The sequence below is a fragment of the Calypte anna genome, chromosome 1, assembly GCF_003957555.1.
Source record: "Calypte anna isolate BGI_N300 chromosome 1, bCalAnn1_v1.p, whole genome shotgun sequence".
In the NCBI taxonomy this organism is placed as follows: domain Eukaryota; kingdom Metazoa; phylum Chordata; class Aves; order Apodiformes; family Trochilidae; genus Calypte; species Calypte anna.
In genome coordinates, this window is record NC_044244.1 from 1,102,065 (window position 1) to 1,121,899 (window position 19,835).

The following is a 19,835-nucleotide window of genomic DNA, read 5'->3' on the forward strand; positions in this document are numbered from 1 at the left end:
AGAATTTCTCCCTCCCTCCCTGCCCAAGAAATAGAATCCTGGAATGGGTTGGCTTGGAAGAGAACTGAAAGCTCAGCTCATTCCAACCCCCCTGCCATGGGCAGGGACACCTCCCTCCCAGATTGCTCCAAGCCCCATCCAACCTGGCTTTGAACACTGCCAGGGATGGGGCAGAGACTCTTTTCCTGGGCAACCTGGTTCTAAAGCTCAGCACCCTCACCCCAAACAAGTTCTCCCTCCCTCCCTCCCTTCCTCCCTGCCCAAGATCTCCTCTCCATCTCCCCTCTTGCAGCTGGAAACCCTTCCCCCTCATCCCACTCCTCCAGTCCTTGGCCAACCTGGGCCAGGGTGTCCAGAGACAGAGTTCAGCACCTCCCTGGGTAGTTCCACTGATCCAAGTCAAGAATTTCCTCCTGATGTTTAGATGGAGCTTCCTATGATCAAGTTTATGCCTGTTGCCTCCTGTCCTGTCACTGGGCACTGCTGAAAAAACTGTCCCCCTCCTGTGACACCCACCCCTGGAGTGTTTCCAAGCACTGATGAGATCACATCTCTGCTGTCCTCAAAGAACCTCATCCCATGGGGATTTATGCCCAGGTAGAACCTCTCCTTCCCAGTGGATTCCACAGAATCCCATAATGTTTAGGTTGGAAAAGACCTCCAAGCTCATCCAGTCCAACCTTTAACCAACACCATAATCAACTCCTAAACCATGTCCTTAAGGATGAGGTCCAAATTCCTTTTAAATGCCACCAGGGAATGGTGACTCCACCACTGTCCTGGGCAGGCCATTCCCAGCCAGATGAACTGGTTTGGTCTCTACCTTTATCAGAATTGCCAAAAGCTCCTCGGAAAGATCCTCCCATTTTCACATCTCCATCCTGCAGGTCTTCCAGGAGCAGCTCCTGGACAGGGATTGGCTGCCTGTAGACCTGGAATGCCTGACGCTCGTTGCGAGTCACCGGCCGGGTCAACACCAGGATGTCTTGGAAGAGGAAGACATAAAGTTTCTGAAAGGGAAAAACCACCTCTGAGTCACGAGGGAAATGGGGGATCCATCTTCAGGGTGTCCCTCTTCAGGGGGGTTACAGATCCCCTGGGATTCAAGGACACCCACGTTAGAATCATGGAATGATTTGGGTTGGAAGGGATCACTCAAGGTTGTCCAGTCCAACCCAACCCAACCCGTCCAGTCCAACCCAACTCGTCCACTCCAACCCAACTCGTCCACTCCAACCCAACTCGTCCAGTCCAACCCAACCCATCCCCTCCAACCTAACCCATCCACTCCAACCCAACCCATCCACTCCAACCCAACTGCAGGAAGCAGGGAAAACCTCAACTACCTCAGGTTGAGCCTCCTCAGTATCTCCTCAACCATCTCCCTGTGAATCTGTTCCATTTTTCCACCCCCCTCAGCCCCTTGCTGAGTTTTTTTGTAGGGTCCTGGCAGTGGAGGCACTGACCAGGCTGACATCAAGTGGTTTATTATATAAATTCTATTATTATGTATTTATTATTATTTTAACAACCCTTAAAAGAAAAAGTAGCTTAGAATTCACAGATGGCAAGAAGAGGATGATTGGTAGCAATGTCAAATCAAAATGCTTTGTGGGGAATGGATGAATTAATAAAAAAAAAAACCCAAACAAACCCAACCCCAAAAACCCAAAAGAAAATAAGACAGAAAACAGTAAAAGAAAAAAAAAAAGACATTTGATGCTTGAAATACTCCAGCAAGCCAGAACAAAAAGGCAGCAAAGCCTTGAGAACAGCAAAGTCTTTCAGTAGTGGGAGATAAACTTCTGGCAGTTCACCCCCAAACCAAACAGACTTTTGCAGGAAAGCTTTTGTTTGGAAGAGCTGTGAGCCAGGGCTCATAAAAGGGAATGTCAGAGCACCTGAAAGTAAACAGCCAGCAGGAAATCCCTCTTGATGGAGTGCCTGGGCATGGAGCACCCTTGCTATGGTAATTTATTTAGGGCTAATTATTTCCCAGCTTCCCAAGGCCAATTGTAAAGCTGTAAGCAGGAAACTTTCCCTTGCACCCTGACAATGCAGGCTGCCATCAGGTGCTCTCTTTTTAAGCAGGAATTCCTCTCTAAAGGAATCCTAAAAGATGGGAGGGCTCCTGGCCCTGCTGTAGCAGCCAAACAGTTTTAATTCCCTCTGAGTTTTCAAACTTGGGAATTAATTCCCATGAAGACAAGGGACTTACATGTCCATTTTTATTTTTCAGCTCCCCATGGCACAGTAAAGCTTTGCTGCCTTCAATCCTTGGGTCCTTCTGCTTCTCATCCAGGTATTCCAGCTTGTCAATGTAGTACTGGCACTCTGACTCCCCCTTCTTCAGGTTGATGTCAGAGAGGACTCCTTGGATGATAGATATCTATAAAAAACCAAGTATTTACAACTCATGAAAGAGTGACTTCTGTTTGAGGGTCCCTTCTTTAAGAGCTATTTAAGAACTTCAGGTGATGGAAGCCAAGTGGCTCCATCTCTCTCAGTTTCACAGAGGTTCAGTCCCAGATTTGTGCCCACCCACCAAGAAAACCACCTCATGAAAATGCTGGGGGTTCAAGAAAGCTTTCTGGAGCTCCAGAACAACATGGTTGTGTCAGAACTGCAGCCAGGAAATTCCAGAATGTCAGAGGTTGGAAGGGAACTCTGGAGATGCCCCAGTGCAACCCTCCTGCCCCAGCAGGATCCCCCAGGGCAGCCCACACAGGAACACAGCCAGGGGGGTTTGGAAAGGCTCCAGAGAAGGAGACTCCACAACCTCTCTGGGCAGCCTGGGCCAGGGCTCCCTCAGCCTCACACAGAGAAAGATTTTCCTTATATTTATGTGGAATCTCCTGTGCTCCAGCTTGTACCCACTGCCCTTTGTCCTGTCACTGGGAAGAGCCTGGCTCCATCCTCCTCACTCTGTCCCTTTATCTATTTATGAACATTAATGTGGTTTCCCCTAATTCTCCTTTTCCAACCTGCAGAGCCTCAGCTCCCTCAGCCTTTCCTCACCAGGAGATGTTCCACTCCACTCCACTCCACTCCACCCCACTCCACTCCATCACCTTGGTGCCTCTGCCCTGGACTCTCTCCAGCACTTCCCTGCCCTTCTGGAACTGAGGGGCCCAGAACAGGACAAAATATTCCAGATGTGTCAGAGCAGAGCAGAGAGGGAGAAGAACCTCTCTCAACCCACTGACCACCCCCCTTTCTAATAGTCCCCAGGTGCCATTGGCCTTTTTGGCCACCAGGACACATTGTTGGCTCATGCTCAGCACCCCCAGGGCCCTTTCCCCTTTGCTGCTGCTCTCTCAACTCTTACTTACAGCTTCTTCCAGAATCTGGATATCAGGATGATCTTTGGGAGTGTGCCTGAGGATCTCTTTCAGGAGCAGTGGATACTTAACCAGACGACTTCTAGGAATGTCCAGGAAGCTCCAAAGGTCCAATTTCCTGCTGAAAGGAGACTCAAGGCAGCGTTGGAGGAAGTCCTGCACTCTTGGGTCCTGCTTTTTCTGATCCAGAAGGGCTTTGGCTGCCAGTTGATTGCTGCAGTATCCTTTGTAGGCATGGAGTCGTGGTAACTGCAGGAAAAGAGGACAACATTCAGAAAAAGGAAAAGCAAATCACATGGAATGGGTCCCTCCCTGCCCCTCACTGTGATGTTTTGCTGGATAAATAAAAAGGGAACAGAATAAAAGGGAGCTGAGCCTCCTATGTCCACACTCAGCCTTTTGTGAGGAGAACAAGGGCATCCTGCAGGCACTGCCTTTGAAGCTCAGAAGTTTGAGATGAACAGGGATAACAGGACTGAAATCACATCAGTGTCTGAGGGGCCAGGAGATAGAGACATTTCCAACAGAAATCAGCAAGGAATTGCAGTCCCACCAGCCTGAAGTCTCCAGGGTGAAATCCTGGCCCATTAACTCCTGACAGAATCCCATTGTTTCCAGCCTAGCCCGGATTTCCCTTTCACTCTTTCAGTTCAAGGCTACAAAAGCCCCAGAGCTTTTTGGCTTTCAAGCTTTAAATGTTCTTTAAGCTCTTTTTCAGCCCCTTGTCTGCTGGTTGTGTACTCACCCACTTGACAAGAATGGGCCCGATCTGCTCCACTGTTCCATCTGGTTTGGTTGCTTCTCCTAAACTTGCCAACAAGTCTGGAATTGAGAACACAAAAATAGAAATGGGAACAATGCCCCAGTAAGCTGAGAGAACTGGATCTGGTCAGGTTTGAGAAGAGAAGGCTCAGGGGAGACCTAATTCTGATGTCCCAGTACTCCAAGGGGGCTACAAAGGAGATGGAGACTCCCTGTGTACAAGGCATCCCATGGACAAGGGGCAATGGGCACAAGTTGCTCCTGGGGAGATTCCAATTGGACACAAGAGGAAAATTTTTCCCTCTGAGGACAGTCAGACATTGGAATGGTCTCCCAGGGTGGATTCCCCCACTTTGGGAAGTTTGAAGTCTCAGCTCAGTGGGTGCTGGGACATCTCAGCTCAACAATAACATGGGAAGGGTTGGAGCAGCTGATCCTGGAGGTCCCTTCCCAGCTGGAATTCTGTGTTTCTAAGCTGTTCAAACAGGAGAGAGCAGAGAGTTTACCTCCCAGTCAGCAGATGATGTGAAAATGACCCAATGGTTCTTACCTTCATGCAGAGGAATGTAAGAATCCAAGTCCCCAAAAATGTGGGCGAGTTCCTCCTCAGACATGATGGAGAGTTTCAGCATGGGGTCATGATAGGCCTGGCCAAGAATGTCAGTGTTAAAATAGATTCACATCTGCCAAGCCCAAATGCTGACAATTTTCATATGAGGGGATGCACCATGGGAAGTGAAGCCAAGAGGAACAGGAACCCTGACTTTGAGGGGTACAAGATACCTCTCTGTTGGGAAGCACCAAATGCAAAGGACTTTCCTATCAGGGAATTTCCCATCAGGGAATGGGATTCCCCAGCTCAGGAGGACTGGGAAGCACAATTCTTTTTGGTTGGGTTTGTTGCAAGCAAACCAATACTTGTTGCTCATTGTGTCAACTTCCCAGGGCAGCTTTCAAGCTGTGGGCTCTGCCCTGGGGAGACCCAAGCTGGAATCTTGGCTCCAGTTTGGGGCTCCCCAGTTGAGGAGAGACTGGGATCTACTGGAGAGAGTCCAAGGGAGAGCTGGGAGGGTGAGGAAGGGACTTGAGCATCTGTGCTGGGAAGAAAGAGTGAGAGGCCTGGGGCTGTTGAGGCTGGAGAAGAGAAGGCTGAGAGGGGATGTGCTGAATGTCCATCAGTAGCTGAGGGGTGGGGGGCAAGAGGAAGGGGCCAATCTCTTTTTGGGGGTGTCCAGGGAGAGGCCAAGGAAGACTGGGTTGAAGGGAGAAGAGAGGAAGTTGCAGCTCAGCATGAGGAGAAAGTTGTTGAGGGTGAGGCTGAGGGAGCCCTGGCCCAGGCTGCCCAGAGAGGTTGTGGAGTCTCCTTCTCTGGAGCCTTTCCAAACCCCCCTGGCTGTGTTCCTGTGTGGGCTGCCCTGGGGGATCCTGCTGGGGCAGGGGGGTTGCACTGGGGCATCTCCAGAGCTCCCTTCCAACCCCTGACATTCCATGATTCTGGGCCTGACAAAGCTGACAGGTGATGTTTGCAGGTGGAAAGAAATTTCATTTTTATCTGAAATCAGTTTACTGACTGCAGGGTAAGAAAACCCCACTCACCTTTCTAGCAAGCTTCAGGTCCTCAATGAGGTCCTGCTCTCCCCTGGACATTTCATAAATTGCCTGTGAAGAAAGGGATAAAGCATGGAGAGTTATTTTTAATCCCAGTCCTCCTCTGAAAGAGCTTTTTTAGCTCACATAATGCACATCCTGTCCCTGCAGCCTGAACAGGGGGGGTTGCCATCTGAATGACTACCTGGGCATGACAACTGCAAGTAAATCTGCCTGCTTTCCCAGCTCTGAGAAAGCAACATTACTTACAACTGTGTGAAAGCTCTGATGCTCACTCACGAGCCAAATTAAATATTAGCCCCTTTTAAATCACAGCTTTTACACAGGCAGGGATGAAAAAAAAACAATAAAAAAACCAAAACCCCTCCAAAAAACTCCACAGAGGTCAAATCCCAGGCATCTTTAATCAGCTTCTGTGTTGTCCTTAGAAGATTTGTCTGAGAATTACAGGGAAAAGGCAAGCCAAGGCCTTGCTGTTTGGCTCTCAACCAATTGTCAGGAGGTTTCAGAGTTTGGCAGCTCTGAAGAGTCCAAATGGGGAGACAAACTCCCTGGTGACTCAAGAGAGACAAGCCCACCTTTTCCCATGCCTCATGGGGAAATAAATCTAGTGGCTTAAAAAGGAAGGTGAAGAGGAAGATACAAACACCCAGGGATGCTCAGGAAGGGGATATTTGTCAAAGAAAGAGCCCCAGCCAAGGCCTTGGCTGCTTTTCCCAGTCAGAAGGGAGAAGCTTACCTCCTGACGTTTGATTTCTTTGGTGCTCAGAGACTCTTTCATGTTGACATCCAACATCTCAGACCAAAGCACACTGTTTCTTCTTTTGGGAGGTGTAGGAGCAGCAGATCTGCTACATGACTTCTGGGCACAGCCAGGGGATTTGGTGTCACTGCGGAGGGTAAATGACTGCAGGGGTTTAAAAGAAAAAAAAAAAAAATTAAAAGAAATCTGTAAAACCACCATTTCAGTGTCATCCATAGCCCTCCCAATGCTTCACCTTCCTGTTTTACAGGGAAAACACACCCAGGGAGATAAAGGAACACTTTAATAAAGAGTTAATCCTCTGATAGCCCCCCTAGAGACTTGCAAGAGTGTCCCAGCAGCAGTGCTTGGGAGGAGGATGGGCAAGTAAAGCTTGGGTTGATTTCTGAGATATGAGAAAGTAAACAAAACAGGATCATAATTCTACCTGTAACGGGGTTTATCAGGAGCTCCTTGAACTTTACACTCCTGATATGCAATCCTGCTTAAAACCTGGACACAGAAGCTCCCTTATCTGTGTGTGTGGGGTGTAGTGTTACTCAGACAACACTTCTCAAATGTTATTGGGCTGTGGCTGGGACAGCAAGGTCAGTTCTCACTCAAGCTCATGCTCCAGGACATGTGCATCAAGTACTGGAACAGTGTTATCAGTTAATTCTCCCTATCTGAATCAGTTTATTTCTTTATTTCTTATATTTCTTTTTCTGAATCAGTTGTTCTTCAACAACCTCACCCTCTAGCAAGCTGCCTCTCAACCCCTGAACTTCAGCCCCAAGCCCCACAGGAGTTTTCCTGTCCCGGCGGGAGTCACGCAGGAGGTTTTCAAGGGATGCCTTGAAATCCCAGTGGTTTTTTTACCCCACCTTCCCCCTTTCTCTACAATTCCAGGCAAATTCTCTACAATTTTACCTGGATGGTTTGCCCAAAGCGTCGAACTGCACCATTTCTGACAGGAGAGATCAAGTTTGCCAGGGATGTGACCCGGGCTAAAGGCCGAACCCGTTTATTGCTTGGCTCCTGGAAAGAAAGCAGAGAACAAATTGTCCTGGCTGAGATTCTCACTTCATTTCTCAAGCTGCCCAGGCAGGTTTAAAAAAAAACAAAACCAACAAACCCAAACCTCAAACCCACTTAAGGAGTGGGAAACCAAAGAGAGTGTGTTGTGAAGTAGCTATTCATCTTGAAAAGGAGAGCAGAGGCTGTAAATATTTGCCTGGACTTTGAGGCTGCCATTAAAAACTTGGTGGAGACTTTGCCCTGGGTGAAAGTGGTGAGATAAGACACACACACATCAGTCAGGATTCAAAACAAGGCTCCAGCAGGGCCCGTTATGGTTTGAACAGAAATAGACTGAGGCATCCTCCCTCTGCAGAGCAAGTGACTGGCATCTAAAGATGGAGCTGTGATCTGCTTCTCTATTTTATGCTGTCTTCCTTTGTCAAAAAGAATGTGGTTTGGTTTTTTTTTTTTTTTTTTTTTCCATCTTCATTTTATTTTGGAGAGAAAAGCAGCAGCCAGAGCCCAGGAGAGGCTCAGCAGCTTCTCTAACAAATAGCAAAGGACCACATGCTGAACATTCCTGCCAGGCACACGCACACAACCAGTGGATAAAGTTGAAACCCTTCAGTTTCCAAAGCTTCCTTCCCTTTCTGCTCCCTCCCACCCCTTGCAAGTCACCCTAATTTTTTTCTTTAAGATCTTAAAAGATAAGAGCTTCTGCTTGGCCACACCACTAATCCCTGCAGGGAGCCCAGGGGCACTTTCAATTCTGTCCTGACCAAAAAAGCTGCCAAGAAAAGAGGAAACGCCCCATGGAAAACTCCTGCTGCTGGGGCTCAGATCAGTTAAAAAATCATGCTGGTAACCTTTTATATCAAAAATATTGTGTTGTAAGGATTGTCCAGGAAAAAGGGTGCACAACAGGAGGTTGGGATGCGATGGACTTGGAGCTGAAGGTCAGGAGAAAGGCTCTTCAACATCTGGCAGAGGGTTAGGTGTTGACTCATCATGAGGAAGCTTTGGAGAGCTGATGGAAGCAGCTTTTTTTTTTTGCCTTTTTTTGGAGTTTATCTCAGCAGAAATTGAAGCAGAGCTTGATTAGGTATTTTTGGTTAATAATAGTGAAGGCTCTCCTCTTATTTTCAGAAGGCTGACAGGCAAAAACTGCTTAGGACAAACTCCCCCTGGTCTCTTATCGCCAGATAAAGGTGCCCCGAATCGTGGAAGGGCAGAAGTGACAAATGCAAGAAATAAAATAAATTAAAAAAAAAAAAGAAAAGAGGAAGACACAGAATTCCAGTCATAAGACTCAGGAAGCATAAAAGCTACGTATGTGAGATCTGATTTCAGCAACATGACCCGAGGAGTGGCCCCTCTGTCTGCCTCTACGCAGCCTTAAGCAAGAGGAGGGTGAGCTCACACTGAATGAAGCCTTCAAAGTCGTGGGGGGAGGTTAGGAGGAACATGAAAAGAAACATTTTTGGAGTGATGAAGAACAGAAAGACCTCTTGGCACAGGACAAAGCCGGGCTTGAAGCGTTTGGGTGATCTCAGAACTATAAAAAAAGGGGGAAAAGCTCAAAGAAAACTCCCTCAGCCCAGGGCCCCCAGCTGGGTTTAGGTGCAGCATTGGGAACACTGCAGTCATTTTTTTTTTTTTTTTTCTTTTTTTTTTTCCTCCTTTTGCTAACCATGAGCCACTGCACTTCAGACACAGCCTGTCAGGAAAAGGATTGTGCAGAAAGCTGGAAAATTGGGCTGAAAGGAGCAGGAAATTTTAATTCATGACAGATGTTTCTGAGCGGGGGGAAAAGGAGAGGTGATTTACTTCTAGATTTACTTACCCATCTACCAGAATAAAGCCAAGAGAAGCTGGAGGAATGCAAGAGGGGAAGATACAGACATGAGCCACACGCAGCTCTGTCAAGGGCAGCTTTATAAATAGAACAGGGAAGAAAAATGTGACACTGAAAACGAAGGGCAAGAAACCTCAGTGCTTTAGGGTGCTTGTAGGGGCTTTCACAGCTCACTTGGGATAGGGTCAAACTCCAAGGCCTTTTTCCAGACCTGGGCTGCAGTGATAACATTATCTGTGCCCTGTGTGAATGCCTTCCCTGCACATCTCTGCTGGGCTGAAGGGACAGATGCAGATGCAGCAGGGCTGGCAGGAGGCATTCCTGTCACTCCGGTTGGGACAGGAGGTACAAAGGGGCTCCCTGTTGCAAGAGGGTTATAAATCACCACTTTTGGGAGGGGTGGACATACCCAGGGACCTGCAAAGAGAAGGTTGGAAGGGAAAAGAGCTGCTCTCTTCAAGGAGAGGGAGCAGGGCTTGGTGGAGGGAGGAATTCTGCGAGGCTTGGTAGGACCAGAGGGTTTTCTCTACGTGCCCTGTGCTCCCCTTGGGTGTGTGGCTGGACAGAAAAACTTCTGTAGGCTCTGAAGTCAGCTTAACCATTTCCCCTCTCTTGGAAAGGCACAAATCTCATTTTTCTGTCTCGCCAGTGCTCTCAGACATGAACAAAAAGAATTAAAAAAACCCCAAACAAAACCCAACACCCGCATCTGTGGCTGCCAAACGCCGCATCTGGTTCTTTTTCTCCACCCTTCCAAGTGGATTGTTTGATCCCAGACAGAGCAAGGGGGGGAAAAAAAAGAAATAATAATAATAAGAAAAAAACCCTTTGAAACCACCTCACCTTCTTCTCTCAGATCTGCATTTCAGCCTGGGGTCATGGACTCCACTTACAGTCAAACCCAACCCCGGGTGTAAGCTGAGCCCCAGCACAGTTCATACGTGGGATAACTTTGGCTCAGTGCTGGGCTGGTGGTTTTTTTTTTCCAGTCCTGTCCCTGCTAACAATGATTACCCTGTCTCCACTCTGTATTACTTACAGAAGCCCAGCTTAGCATCAAGTCTGTAAAGTTTCTATAACCATCTCATGGTCTTAAGCATTACAGCACATACAGATAATTAAAACCTCAGTCACAGCTCCCTCACTTCCCTCCAGATTAATTCTTCTTTTTCCCCACTCTTCATGGAAAGTGAATGGAAATGTATCATAAAGACACACAAAAAGCTGAATTTCCACCTCAGCTGACACACCAGGGCTTCACACTGGTGGATTTTTATCTGCTAAGTGCAAGGTTAAACCCTGAAGATTGTGAATTGTTGCACCTTGCTGCTGGGAAGAAAACCAGGTTGGATTTTTAAGCAACAAACCTTCTCCTCTAGCAGCACAGCAGGCCTGAAACCAGGTAATAATTAGTGGGTTTTACAAGGATCATTTACTAGAGAGCAATGTCCTAAAAGGCACAATCAACCAGGGTGACAAATGGAACAACCACGCGCAGCAAAACTCCCCCTGCTAAGCCCCCAAAAAAATAAAAATAGGGATTTTTGTCACCAGCCTGAATAATTCCTGCCAGAGATCATCACCACCTGACCCTCTGAATTTCAGATTCAGATGTAAGGAGCTTGCCAAACCTTCAGGGCTGTTCTGAAGATCATCCCAAGGCCACAACCTGGGCTCCAGGTGGGGATGGAGGTGACCACCTGGGATTTTCTGAACTTGCACACTTTTGTCCTTGCCCAAAGGGAGGTGGAAATCTGTCCTCAGGCTCCTCTGATAACAACTCAGAACCTGAGTCATGATTCAAACCCAGAGCCCAAGTTTCACTTCAGATCCTCAGCCTGCTGCTCATCCCCAACAGAAAAAAAAAAAACCATGTTTGAAGAATTCGAGGCGATTTGGTGTCTCTTGAAGAGCTCTGGTTTCTGTTACTTCTCTCTCAGCATCTGGTTTCCCTTTTGCACAATGAGATTGCCCAAGTTTGGCTGTTTCAGAGCCAGGATTTTAAGAGGTTGGCGACTCAGATGGGAGCCCTCAAACCTCAGAGCTGTCTGGAGCTGTGGTTATTTATGGGTTTTTTTTTTTTTTTTTTTTTTTGTGTTTTCCATCTCATCTCACCACTAATCTGGGCAATAAAACCCTGCCCAGGACAGTGGGTCCCTACCTGCTGAACTTTTGCCTTCCGTGGCACTCAGCAATGCAATTACTTCATCTGTGTAATAACAGATGATAAAAATAACAATATTTAAAAAAAAACACCCCAAAACCCAACCTCAAATCACACACCACCAAACCACCCTCAAAACCCCAACCATCTTCCATGATAGGGTTGGTTTTGGGTTTTTTTTTTTGGGGGGGGAGGGGGTTTATGCAGCAACCAAACGCCCTAAATAGGAAAAATCCTGTCAGTGGAAAAGACAGCACAGAGCAAAAGGCTTTTTTTTCCTATTTTTTTTTTCTAAATGGAAATCCCACTGGGAGGAGTGAGGGCAGGTGAGGCACCGAGCTCCCTGATCCCACTCCTTCGGGAAATAAACAATATTGTGATTTTTACACATTTTTTTCATTAAAATCATTCCCTACCCCTCACTCTGAGGCCACCTCACCCACCTCACCTCCTCCCCTCAGGCGCAGAGAGCAGGAAAGCTTCAAACGTGAGGAAAAGCCCCCAACCCACCCAAACCCCCACCTTTTAACCCCTTTTATTCTCCTCACCTCCTGCTCCCTGAAGGACTGGTTCTGCGCGTCGATCACCCGGATAGTCCTTTTAATGGGCAGCAGCCCCCCCAGCTCGTCGTGAGCCACCATGGCCGAGCTTCCCGGCCTCTTTCCTTCTCTTCCCCTTCCCTCCCCCCCCCAAAACCCCCAACTCTTTCCCTTCTTCTCCCGCACGGTCACCACCTCACTCCGCGCTCATCCCCGCTCTGACACCGCCGCGCTCCGCGCTCCGAGCTCACACCGAGGGGGCGGAGCTACAACCAAAACCACGCCCCTATAACACTAAACCACGCCCACACCAGAATCAACCACAATTCATCCAACACTAAACCACGCCCCCCCGGTGCTAAGCCACGCCCATTCACCACAAAACCACGCCTACCCCTGTGTTAAACTCCGCGCAACGACACGAAACCACGCCCATTCAGTATTAGTATATACCAACACTAAGCCACGCCCACTCCGATCCTAAACCACGCCCCTCATATATAAGCCCCGCTCCTCCTTCCCTCCCTGCCCTGAGGTGAGGCTCCTGTCAGCGCTCAGCCCCGGCTCCGGCCTCCTCCTGAGGAGCCCTCAAATAATAACAATAAGGAATAAAAATGCCCCCCGGAATTATCCTAAAGAGGCCACGGAGGAGATGGGAGGAGCGGGGCAGCTCTGGAGCCAGGCTGAGAGAGTTGGGGGTGTTGAGGCTGGAGAAGAGAAGGCTGCAATGGGGAGACCTTAGAGCACCTTCCAGTGCCTGAAGGGGCTCCAGGAAAGCTGGGGAGGGACTTGGGACAAGGGCCTGGAGGGATGGGACCCTGCGAGGGGGAAGGGTTTCCAGCTGCGAGAGGGGAGATGGAGAGGAGATCTTGGGCAGGCAGGGAGGGAGGGAGGGAGAAATAGTTTGGGGTGAGGGTGCTGAGCTTTAGAACCAGGTTGCCCAGGAAAAGAGTCTCTGCCCCATCCCTGGCAGTGTTCAAAGCCAGGTTGGATGGGGCTTGGAGCAATGTGGGAGGGAGGTGTCCCTGCCCATGGCAGGGGGGTTGGAATGAGCTGAGCTTTCAGTTCTCTTCCAAGCCAACCCATTCCAGGATTCTATTTCTTGGGCAGGGAGGGAGGGAGAAATTCTTTGGGGTGAGGGTGCTGAGCCCCTGGGTGCCCAGGTTTTCCAAGGAAGCTGTGGCTGCCCCATCCCTGGCAGTGTCTCAGGTCAGGTTGGATGGGGCTTGGAGCACCCTGGGCTGGTGGGAGGTGTCCCTGCCCATGCAGGGGGTTGGAACTGGATGAGCTTTAAGGTCCCTTCCAACCCAAACCATTCCATGATTCTCTGGATTTTCCTGGTGATCTCAGCAGAATGCTGAGTGAAAAGGGTTCCTGCAATCCTTGCTGGAGACATGGAGCAGGAGGGAAGCGTTGGGAGTAGGTTTGGATCCTGCAGAGCAGCATTGCTGAGGCTTCAAACAGCATCCTCCATGGAGAGGAGATCTTGGGGAGAAATTCTTTGGGGTGAGGGTGCTGAGCCCCTGGGTGCCCAGGTTGCCCCCAGAAGCTGTGGCTGCCCCATCCCTGGCAGTGTCTCAGGTCAGGCTGGATGGGGCTTGGAGCACCCTGGGCTGGTGGGAGGTGTCCCTGCCCATGGATAGATGATCTTGAAGGTCTTTTCCAACCCACCCCATTCCATGATTCCAGAAAAAAATGGGACTTCTGAGAAGTTCTGCTTCAACACAGGAACCTCCTGAGGTGGAAGGGACTGTTCCATCTCACCCTACAAAGCAGTGTGAAAAACGCTGGGTTTCTGCAATTTGTGCTGAGAAGAGACACAGCCAAATGTATGTTTTGGCTTTCAGGGCTATTCCCCTGTTTGTTTTTGCTTTTTTCCCTGGCATTCACAGCCCCAAAATCCAAGCATGGTGGTTGGGATGGGCTCCTCCTACCAGCAGCTCCCATTACTGCTGCTGAAGCATAAATCATTTAGTGCTGTGAGCTGGTTTGTCTTACCAGCCTCAACCTTCCTTGTTCAAAAAAAAATAATAAATAAATGAATTCTTGTCTAGACCTGTGCTTTTAAGTCTGCTTCCAGCTTTCAAGGTTGTGCTGGCACTGCTCTGTTAGCCAGGGGCTGGGCTGAACCTCTCCCCCCCCATCTTCTAAGAGGGATGCCTGTCCCAGCAAGCCTGCTTGGAGATGCAAAGGATTTGTATTTAATTTTTTTTGTTTTGTTTTGTTTTGTTTGTTCAAGTCATATTATTCCTGGCACTGCTCCAAATCTCCGAAAATGAAAGGTTCTTTTGTGCTGGTAAAAATAAACCCAGTTTATTTAGCAAGAGGATGGAGCCTACCTGTGCTAACAAACCCTCTCCTGGGTGGGGATTGGTTTGGAGGTGTCCTGGAGGGTTCCTCCTTCCCCCTCCCCAAAATGATTCCTGGTTGCAGAGGGTTTGCAAGAGGCTTTTTCAGAGGAATGAGCAGGAGGAAAATCCTGCTGTCCCCTCCCCTGGATATTTTGGGTTGGGTTGTTTGTTGTTTTTTTTTTTTTTTTTAAAGCTTTGTTTTTGCTTCTCTCCCCTGGTGAGCTGCTCTGAGCCTGGTTAACCTCTGCAACTCAACCCCAGGACATTTCTGTGGCAGGGTTCTCAGAAATTCAGGAAACAGAGAGTTTCTGTACCCTCACTGAAAGGACAGACTGTGACCCTTGCAGATTTGGGTAATTCTTGATGGGATCAACCATTTGGAAAGCCAACAAAAGACCAGAGGGTTGATGACTCCTGGCAAAGCCTTCACTGATTTTTTTTTTTTTTTTGGGGGGGGGGAACTACAAATCATTCCCCATTTTTCCTACAACCTGAGATGAAAAGTTTGTTAAACTTGGGACTAAAGATTTAGGAATGCTTCCCAAACCTGAGAGAACATCTCTTCCCAGTGAGATGACGATGTGCCACGCAGGGTCACCCAAAAATAAGGGATGAACACCCAAGAGGTGAGAGGGAAGGCAGCACAAAAGTGGAATTTAAATGCTCCTTGGGAGGACCAGAACGTGCTGTCCTGGGTTGTCCTGGCTTGTCCTGGGTTGTCCTGGGTTGTCCTGGGTCTTGAAGCACTTTATGCCATGCAAAGTGTCTCCTGTGACCTAAGTGTGGAACAATCCTTTGCTTTCCTGAGCCCTGGGGGAAAGGATCTGCTGGAGGTGATTCAGCAGGAGATCCCTGGGTGACACCTTGAGGAGCTGGTGGTGATGCAAAGCTCAGCTGATGCAGCTCCTGATGTCATCTGGGAGAAGTGTAAAGCTCTGGGGTGCTGCAATCCTGCTGCTTGGTTGAGTCCTGCCACGTGCAAAGGGTTCTGTGCCCTTCCTTTGCAGCCAAGGGGGTGGGGAAGGCCTTAAAGGAACAAAAAAATCCCCCAAACAAGCAGTTCCCAGCTCCCCTCGTAGCGGATGTGCTGATTTCTGTCTGCCTGTTGTATCTGTACAGATCACCAAGCTCCATTTTGAGGAGAAATCCATCAGAAATGGACTCAATATGCGGGGGGGGGGGGGGGGGGGGGGAGAAGAAATCTGGAGAAAGCTGAAGGCAGCAAGAGTGGGAGGGGATCTTGCAGAAGTGAAATAACCATTCCCCAGGCCCGGGGTGTCCCCTGCTCTGTGCTCAGCACGGCCCTGGAGCAGCCTCTGCCCTCCTTACGACACAGGCAGGGTGAGGAGTGTTGGTAAAGTTCATGGCAATCCCAAAGACAAACAGAGGCTGGGGTGAAAACAGCTCTGAGGAGAAGGATTTGTGGGGGTGGTGGTTGATGAGAAGGTTCAAGTCGAGGCAGCAAGGTGGGTTGGCAGCCCAGAAACCAACCTGCATCAAAAAACAGGGTGGCCAGCAGGTCAAGGGGGTTCTTCCCCCTCTGCTCCACTCTTCTGAGATTCCATCTGGAGGATTGTGGCTGGTTCTGGAGTCTCCCAACATCAGAAGGATGTGGAGCTCTTGGAGTGAGTCCAGAGGAAGGCCATAAAGATGAGCAGAGGGCTGGAGCAGCCCTGCTCTGAAGATGGGCTGAGAGAATTGGGGTTGTTCAGCCTGGAGAAGAGGAGGATTTGAGGACATCTTAGAGATGTCTTCCAGTCTTCTAGTACTGGAAGAGGCCTACAAAATGCTGGAGAGGGATTTTTGAGAAGGGCATGGGGTGGTAGGACAAGGGGAATGGGTTAAAACTTGAAGAGAGGAGATTGAGGTTGGAGATGGGGAGGAAATTCTTGAATTTGAGGGTGGGGAGAGCCTGGCCCAAGGAAGTTGTGGCTGCCCCATCCCTGGCAGTGTCTCAGGTCAGGTTGGATGGGGCTTGGAGCAGCCTGGGCTGGTGGGAGGTGTCCCTGCCCATGCAGGGGGTTGGGACTGGATGAGCTTTGAGGTCCCTTCCAACCCAAACCATTCCATGATTCTATGATTAATGAGTTTGATCCCTGAGGAATGGCTTTGTTTCCTTATCAAACCCACAGTGGGAATTCCCTCTAGGCACAGTTTTGTACAAGAACAGCATCAACAAACATTTACCCAGTGAGGATGCCATTGCCACCTGAGAGTTTGCCATCATGGCAAGAGTTGATCCTCTGCTCCTGAGGCTCTGAAACCAAATGCTAGGGAGCAGGAACAGATTGCCCAGAGAAGTTGTGGCTGCCCCATCCCTGGCAGTGTCTCAGGTCAGGTTGGATGGGGCTTGGAGCTCCCTGGGCTGGTGGGAGGTGTCCCTGCCCATGCAGAGGGTTGGAACTGGATGAGCTTTGAGGTCCCTTCCGACCCAACCCATTCCATGATTCTGATTGTAATGCAAACACCACTCCAATGAGCAAACAACCCCCAGCAAGGCTGTGGTGCTTGGGAACCCTCTGATGAAAGCCAAAACAAACGGAAAGAAAAAGAAGAATTGTTCCTTGTGTGGCAGAAGCCACCAAGCCATACTTACAGCTTTTTACCCTCTCCATTTGGCAGCAGAGTCCTCAGCTTCCCTGTAATTCAGGACATCTCCTCCTACCCAAACCCATCTCCTTTTGTCTTCTCAGTGTCCCCTTACCACTCTAACCTGGTAAAAATAAAACTTCCAACCTCCTCTCTGTCTTTCCCGTGCCCACTGGGCAGGGATCAGCCCGTGCTGGGGCAGCTCCAAGAGAATGCAGCCTGGCTGGTGGCTGAGGGCTGGGTGACAGACCAGTTCTTCCTGCTCCTACCAGTGGGTATTAATAACATTCCATCCCTGTGCTCAACTGGGGATTTTCACTTCTAGGAGGAAAATACCTCGGTGACTCCTTCTATCAAACGAGGGAGCCAGGAGGAGTTGAAGTGACAGAGGAGTCGAGCAGCCCTCATTGTTTTACTCTTATTTTTAGCTTGGGTTTTTCATTTCCAGAGAGAAGGGAGGAGTGGTGGAACAGGGAGCAGTTTGCCTTAAAGTCCTGGGCTGCCTCATACCTGTGACATTCCTCCTGCAAGTTATTCTGGGTAGGGTTGCTACTAAATAAAAATGCTCCCCGGGGTATTATTGACATGGCATTTTGTTATTTCAGCCCCAAAGCATCACCAACTAAATTTTAGATGAACAAACGATGAATTCCTAAGAAAACATGCATCCAAATTCCAGGGTACCATTCCAGACTGATGTAAGTTTTCATGGTTAAAAATACTCAAGTTGTTTTAAGCGACACGTGGCATCTGGCTAGTGCCAGGGGTTGCCAAGTCTGGCATGTAGGAATGCTCCCCCAACAGCTGAAAATGTCCCCCAGCACCTGTGGCCAGGGTGGCCACCACTCACAACTTGATCCTTGTCCCTTCTCTTGACAGTGCTCAAGGAAAACCTGGGTGAGAACGTCAGAGACAGCTCGAGTGAAAAAACCCTGGCTTGTGCTTTTCAGCTTTTCAGCTTCCCTTTGGTGGGGAAGAATCACGACAGCATCCTCAGGATCTTCACAGCTGAGGTTTGGATGGGTCACACAGCCCTGACCAGCAGGCAGGACACATCAGAGGTGCTTTATTTTCCAGCAAATTCTGCCAGGAGGAGGTTTTGCTGCTGCCAGAGACCAAAGGCCTTGGTTCTGCCACTGGCTGGAGATGAGAATCATAGAATTCTAGAATTGGGTAGGTTAGAAGGGACCTCAGAGATCATCAAGTCCAACCCTTGATCCACTCCCACTGCAGTTCCCAGCCCATGGCACTCAGTGCCACATCCAGGCTCTTTGGAAAGATCTCCAGACACGGAGAATCCACTACTTCCCTGGGCAGCCCATTCCAAGGTCTGATCACCCTCTCCAGAAAGAAATTCTTTCTAATCTCCAACCTAAACCTCCCCTGGCACAACTTGAGACCCTGCCCTCTTGTCTTGCTGAGAGTTGCCTGGGAAAAGAGCCCAACCCCCCCCTGGCTCCAACCTCCTTTCAGGGAGTTGGAGAGAGTGATGAGGTCTCCCCTGAGCCTCCTCTTCTCCAGCCTCAACACCCCCAGCTCCCTCAGCCTCTCCTCACAGGATCTGTGCTCCAGTCCCTTCCCCAGCCCAGTTGCCTCCTTTGGACCTGCTCCAGCACCTCCATCTCCTTCCTGAGCTGAGGGGCCCAGAACTGGACACAGGACTCAAGCTGTGGCCTCCCCAGAGCTGAGCACAGGGGCAGAATCCCTTCCCTGGACCTGCTGGCCACGCTGTTCCTGAGCCAGCCCAGGATGCCTGTATGAGGCCAGGATGAGAAGACTTGAGCTGGTGAGTTAGCAGAGCCTGGAGGCAGTGTGGGGGGGGTATTCCACAGTGGGCAGTTTTCCCAGTTTTCCCAGGTTCCTGGATGCCTCTAATCTGCCTGACATCTGGATTCAGTTTCTTCAAAGAAAGAACCTGTGAGGTTTTAATCCCTTTGGCGGCTCCGAGTCTCGGGGAAAGTGAAAGCATCCCCTGCACTCAGGGCATACTCATTCCCATTGCTGTGCCTGCATGTTGTGAAATTCTGTTTACTAGGAACTGAAATCCACCTCAGAACTTCATTTTGCAGCTATTTTGAATGTGTTATAAATATAGTGTAAGAGGCAGAGTTACACCAGAACTGGAGTAAATAAGATCTCCACGGGCAAATCTTCGTTTCCCGTAGATGGACCCGGGGCACTCAGACCCCCTCTGCCATACCCAAAGTTGTTTACTGTCCCTGAGCTGTGTTGAACATTCCACTCCCAGATATTTATATTCAGAGCCAAATTCAGAGCTGGATTCTGGAAAATGAGCAAAAAGCAGGCTATGATCCATCAAGAGACTATGGATCATCTGGAAGGTTGATGAGCTGGTCTGGAATCCAGCATTAATTTTGGATGGTGGGAGGTCACTGGAATGAGCTGCCATTTGATGATCTACGAGGTCCCTTCCAACCCAGCCAGTTCTATGATTCTATGATTCAACTCCATTATCCAAAAAAACCCCCCAAAAAACCTTCAATTCACAATGCAGATGTGTTTTGTACTGAGCTACAACCTCTGACAGGAATTGTAGAATAGAATCATGGAATGGTTTGGGTTGGAAGGGATCTCAAAGCTCACCCAGTTCCAACCCCCAACATCTCCCACCAGCCCAGGTTGCTCCATTTGGATCAATGCTGAAATGCAGCACCAGGCAGCTCCATGCTGAGGTTCACAGCAATGGCCCAGTGAACAGTGGGGATTCTGGATCAATCTCCTTGTTTAAAAGAATAACTTGCAAGACAGGCAGAAGGGTCAGCTCACAGGAGAGAAAGAAGGGTCTAGGATCCTCAGCAGAGCCAGAGAAGATCATTTTATTGGCAGAGAAAAAGGCACAATTC

The 19,835-nt window shown here is 49.2% G+C and overlaps 1 protein-coding gene across 2 annotated transcripts in view; it reads right to left on the reverse strand.

Annotated features, from left to right (window-relative positions):
* Positions 1–19,835, reverse strand: part of NET1 (neuroepithelial cell transforming 1) — an 80,191-nt gene that overhangs the window by 2,577 nt on the left and 57,779 nt on the right. Inside the window, exons 1-9 of one of the 2 annotated variants that reach the window (XM_030445001.1) lie at positions 12,041–12,172; positions 7,384–7,491; positions 6,451–6,618; positions 5,700–5,762; positions 4,654–4,750; positions 4,087–4,163; positions 3,333–3,590; positions 2,219–2,389; positions 824–1,010 (exon numbers count right to left, since the gene is read on the reverse strand). In XM_030445001.1, coding sequence (XP_030300861.1) covers positions 824–1,010; positions 2,219–2,389; positions 3,333–3,590; positions 4,087–4,163; positions 4,654–4,750; positions 5,700–5,762; positions 6,451–6,618; positions 7,384–7,491; positions 12,041–12,133 — 1,222 coding nt within the window. In that variant the 5' untranslated portion in view covers positions 12,134–12,172. Of the gene's footprint in view, positions 1–823; positions 1,011–2,218; positions 2,390–3,332; positions 3,591–4,086; positions 4,164–4,653; positions 4,751–5,699; positions 5,763–6,450; positions 6,619–7,383; positions 7,492–12,040; positions 12,173–19,835 lie in introns of those variants that run through there. The other variant, XM_030444995.1, reaches the window with a different exon arrangement.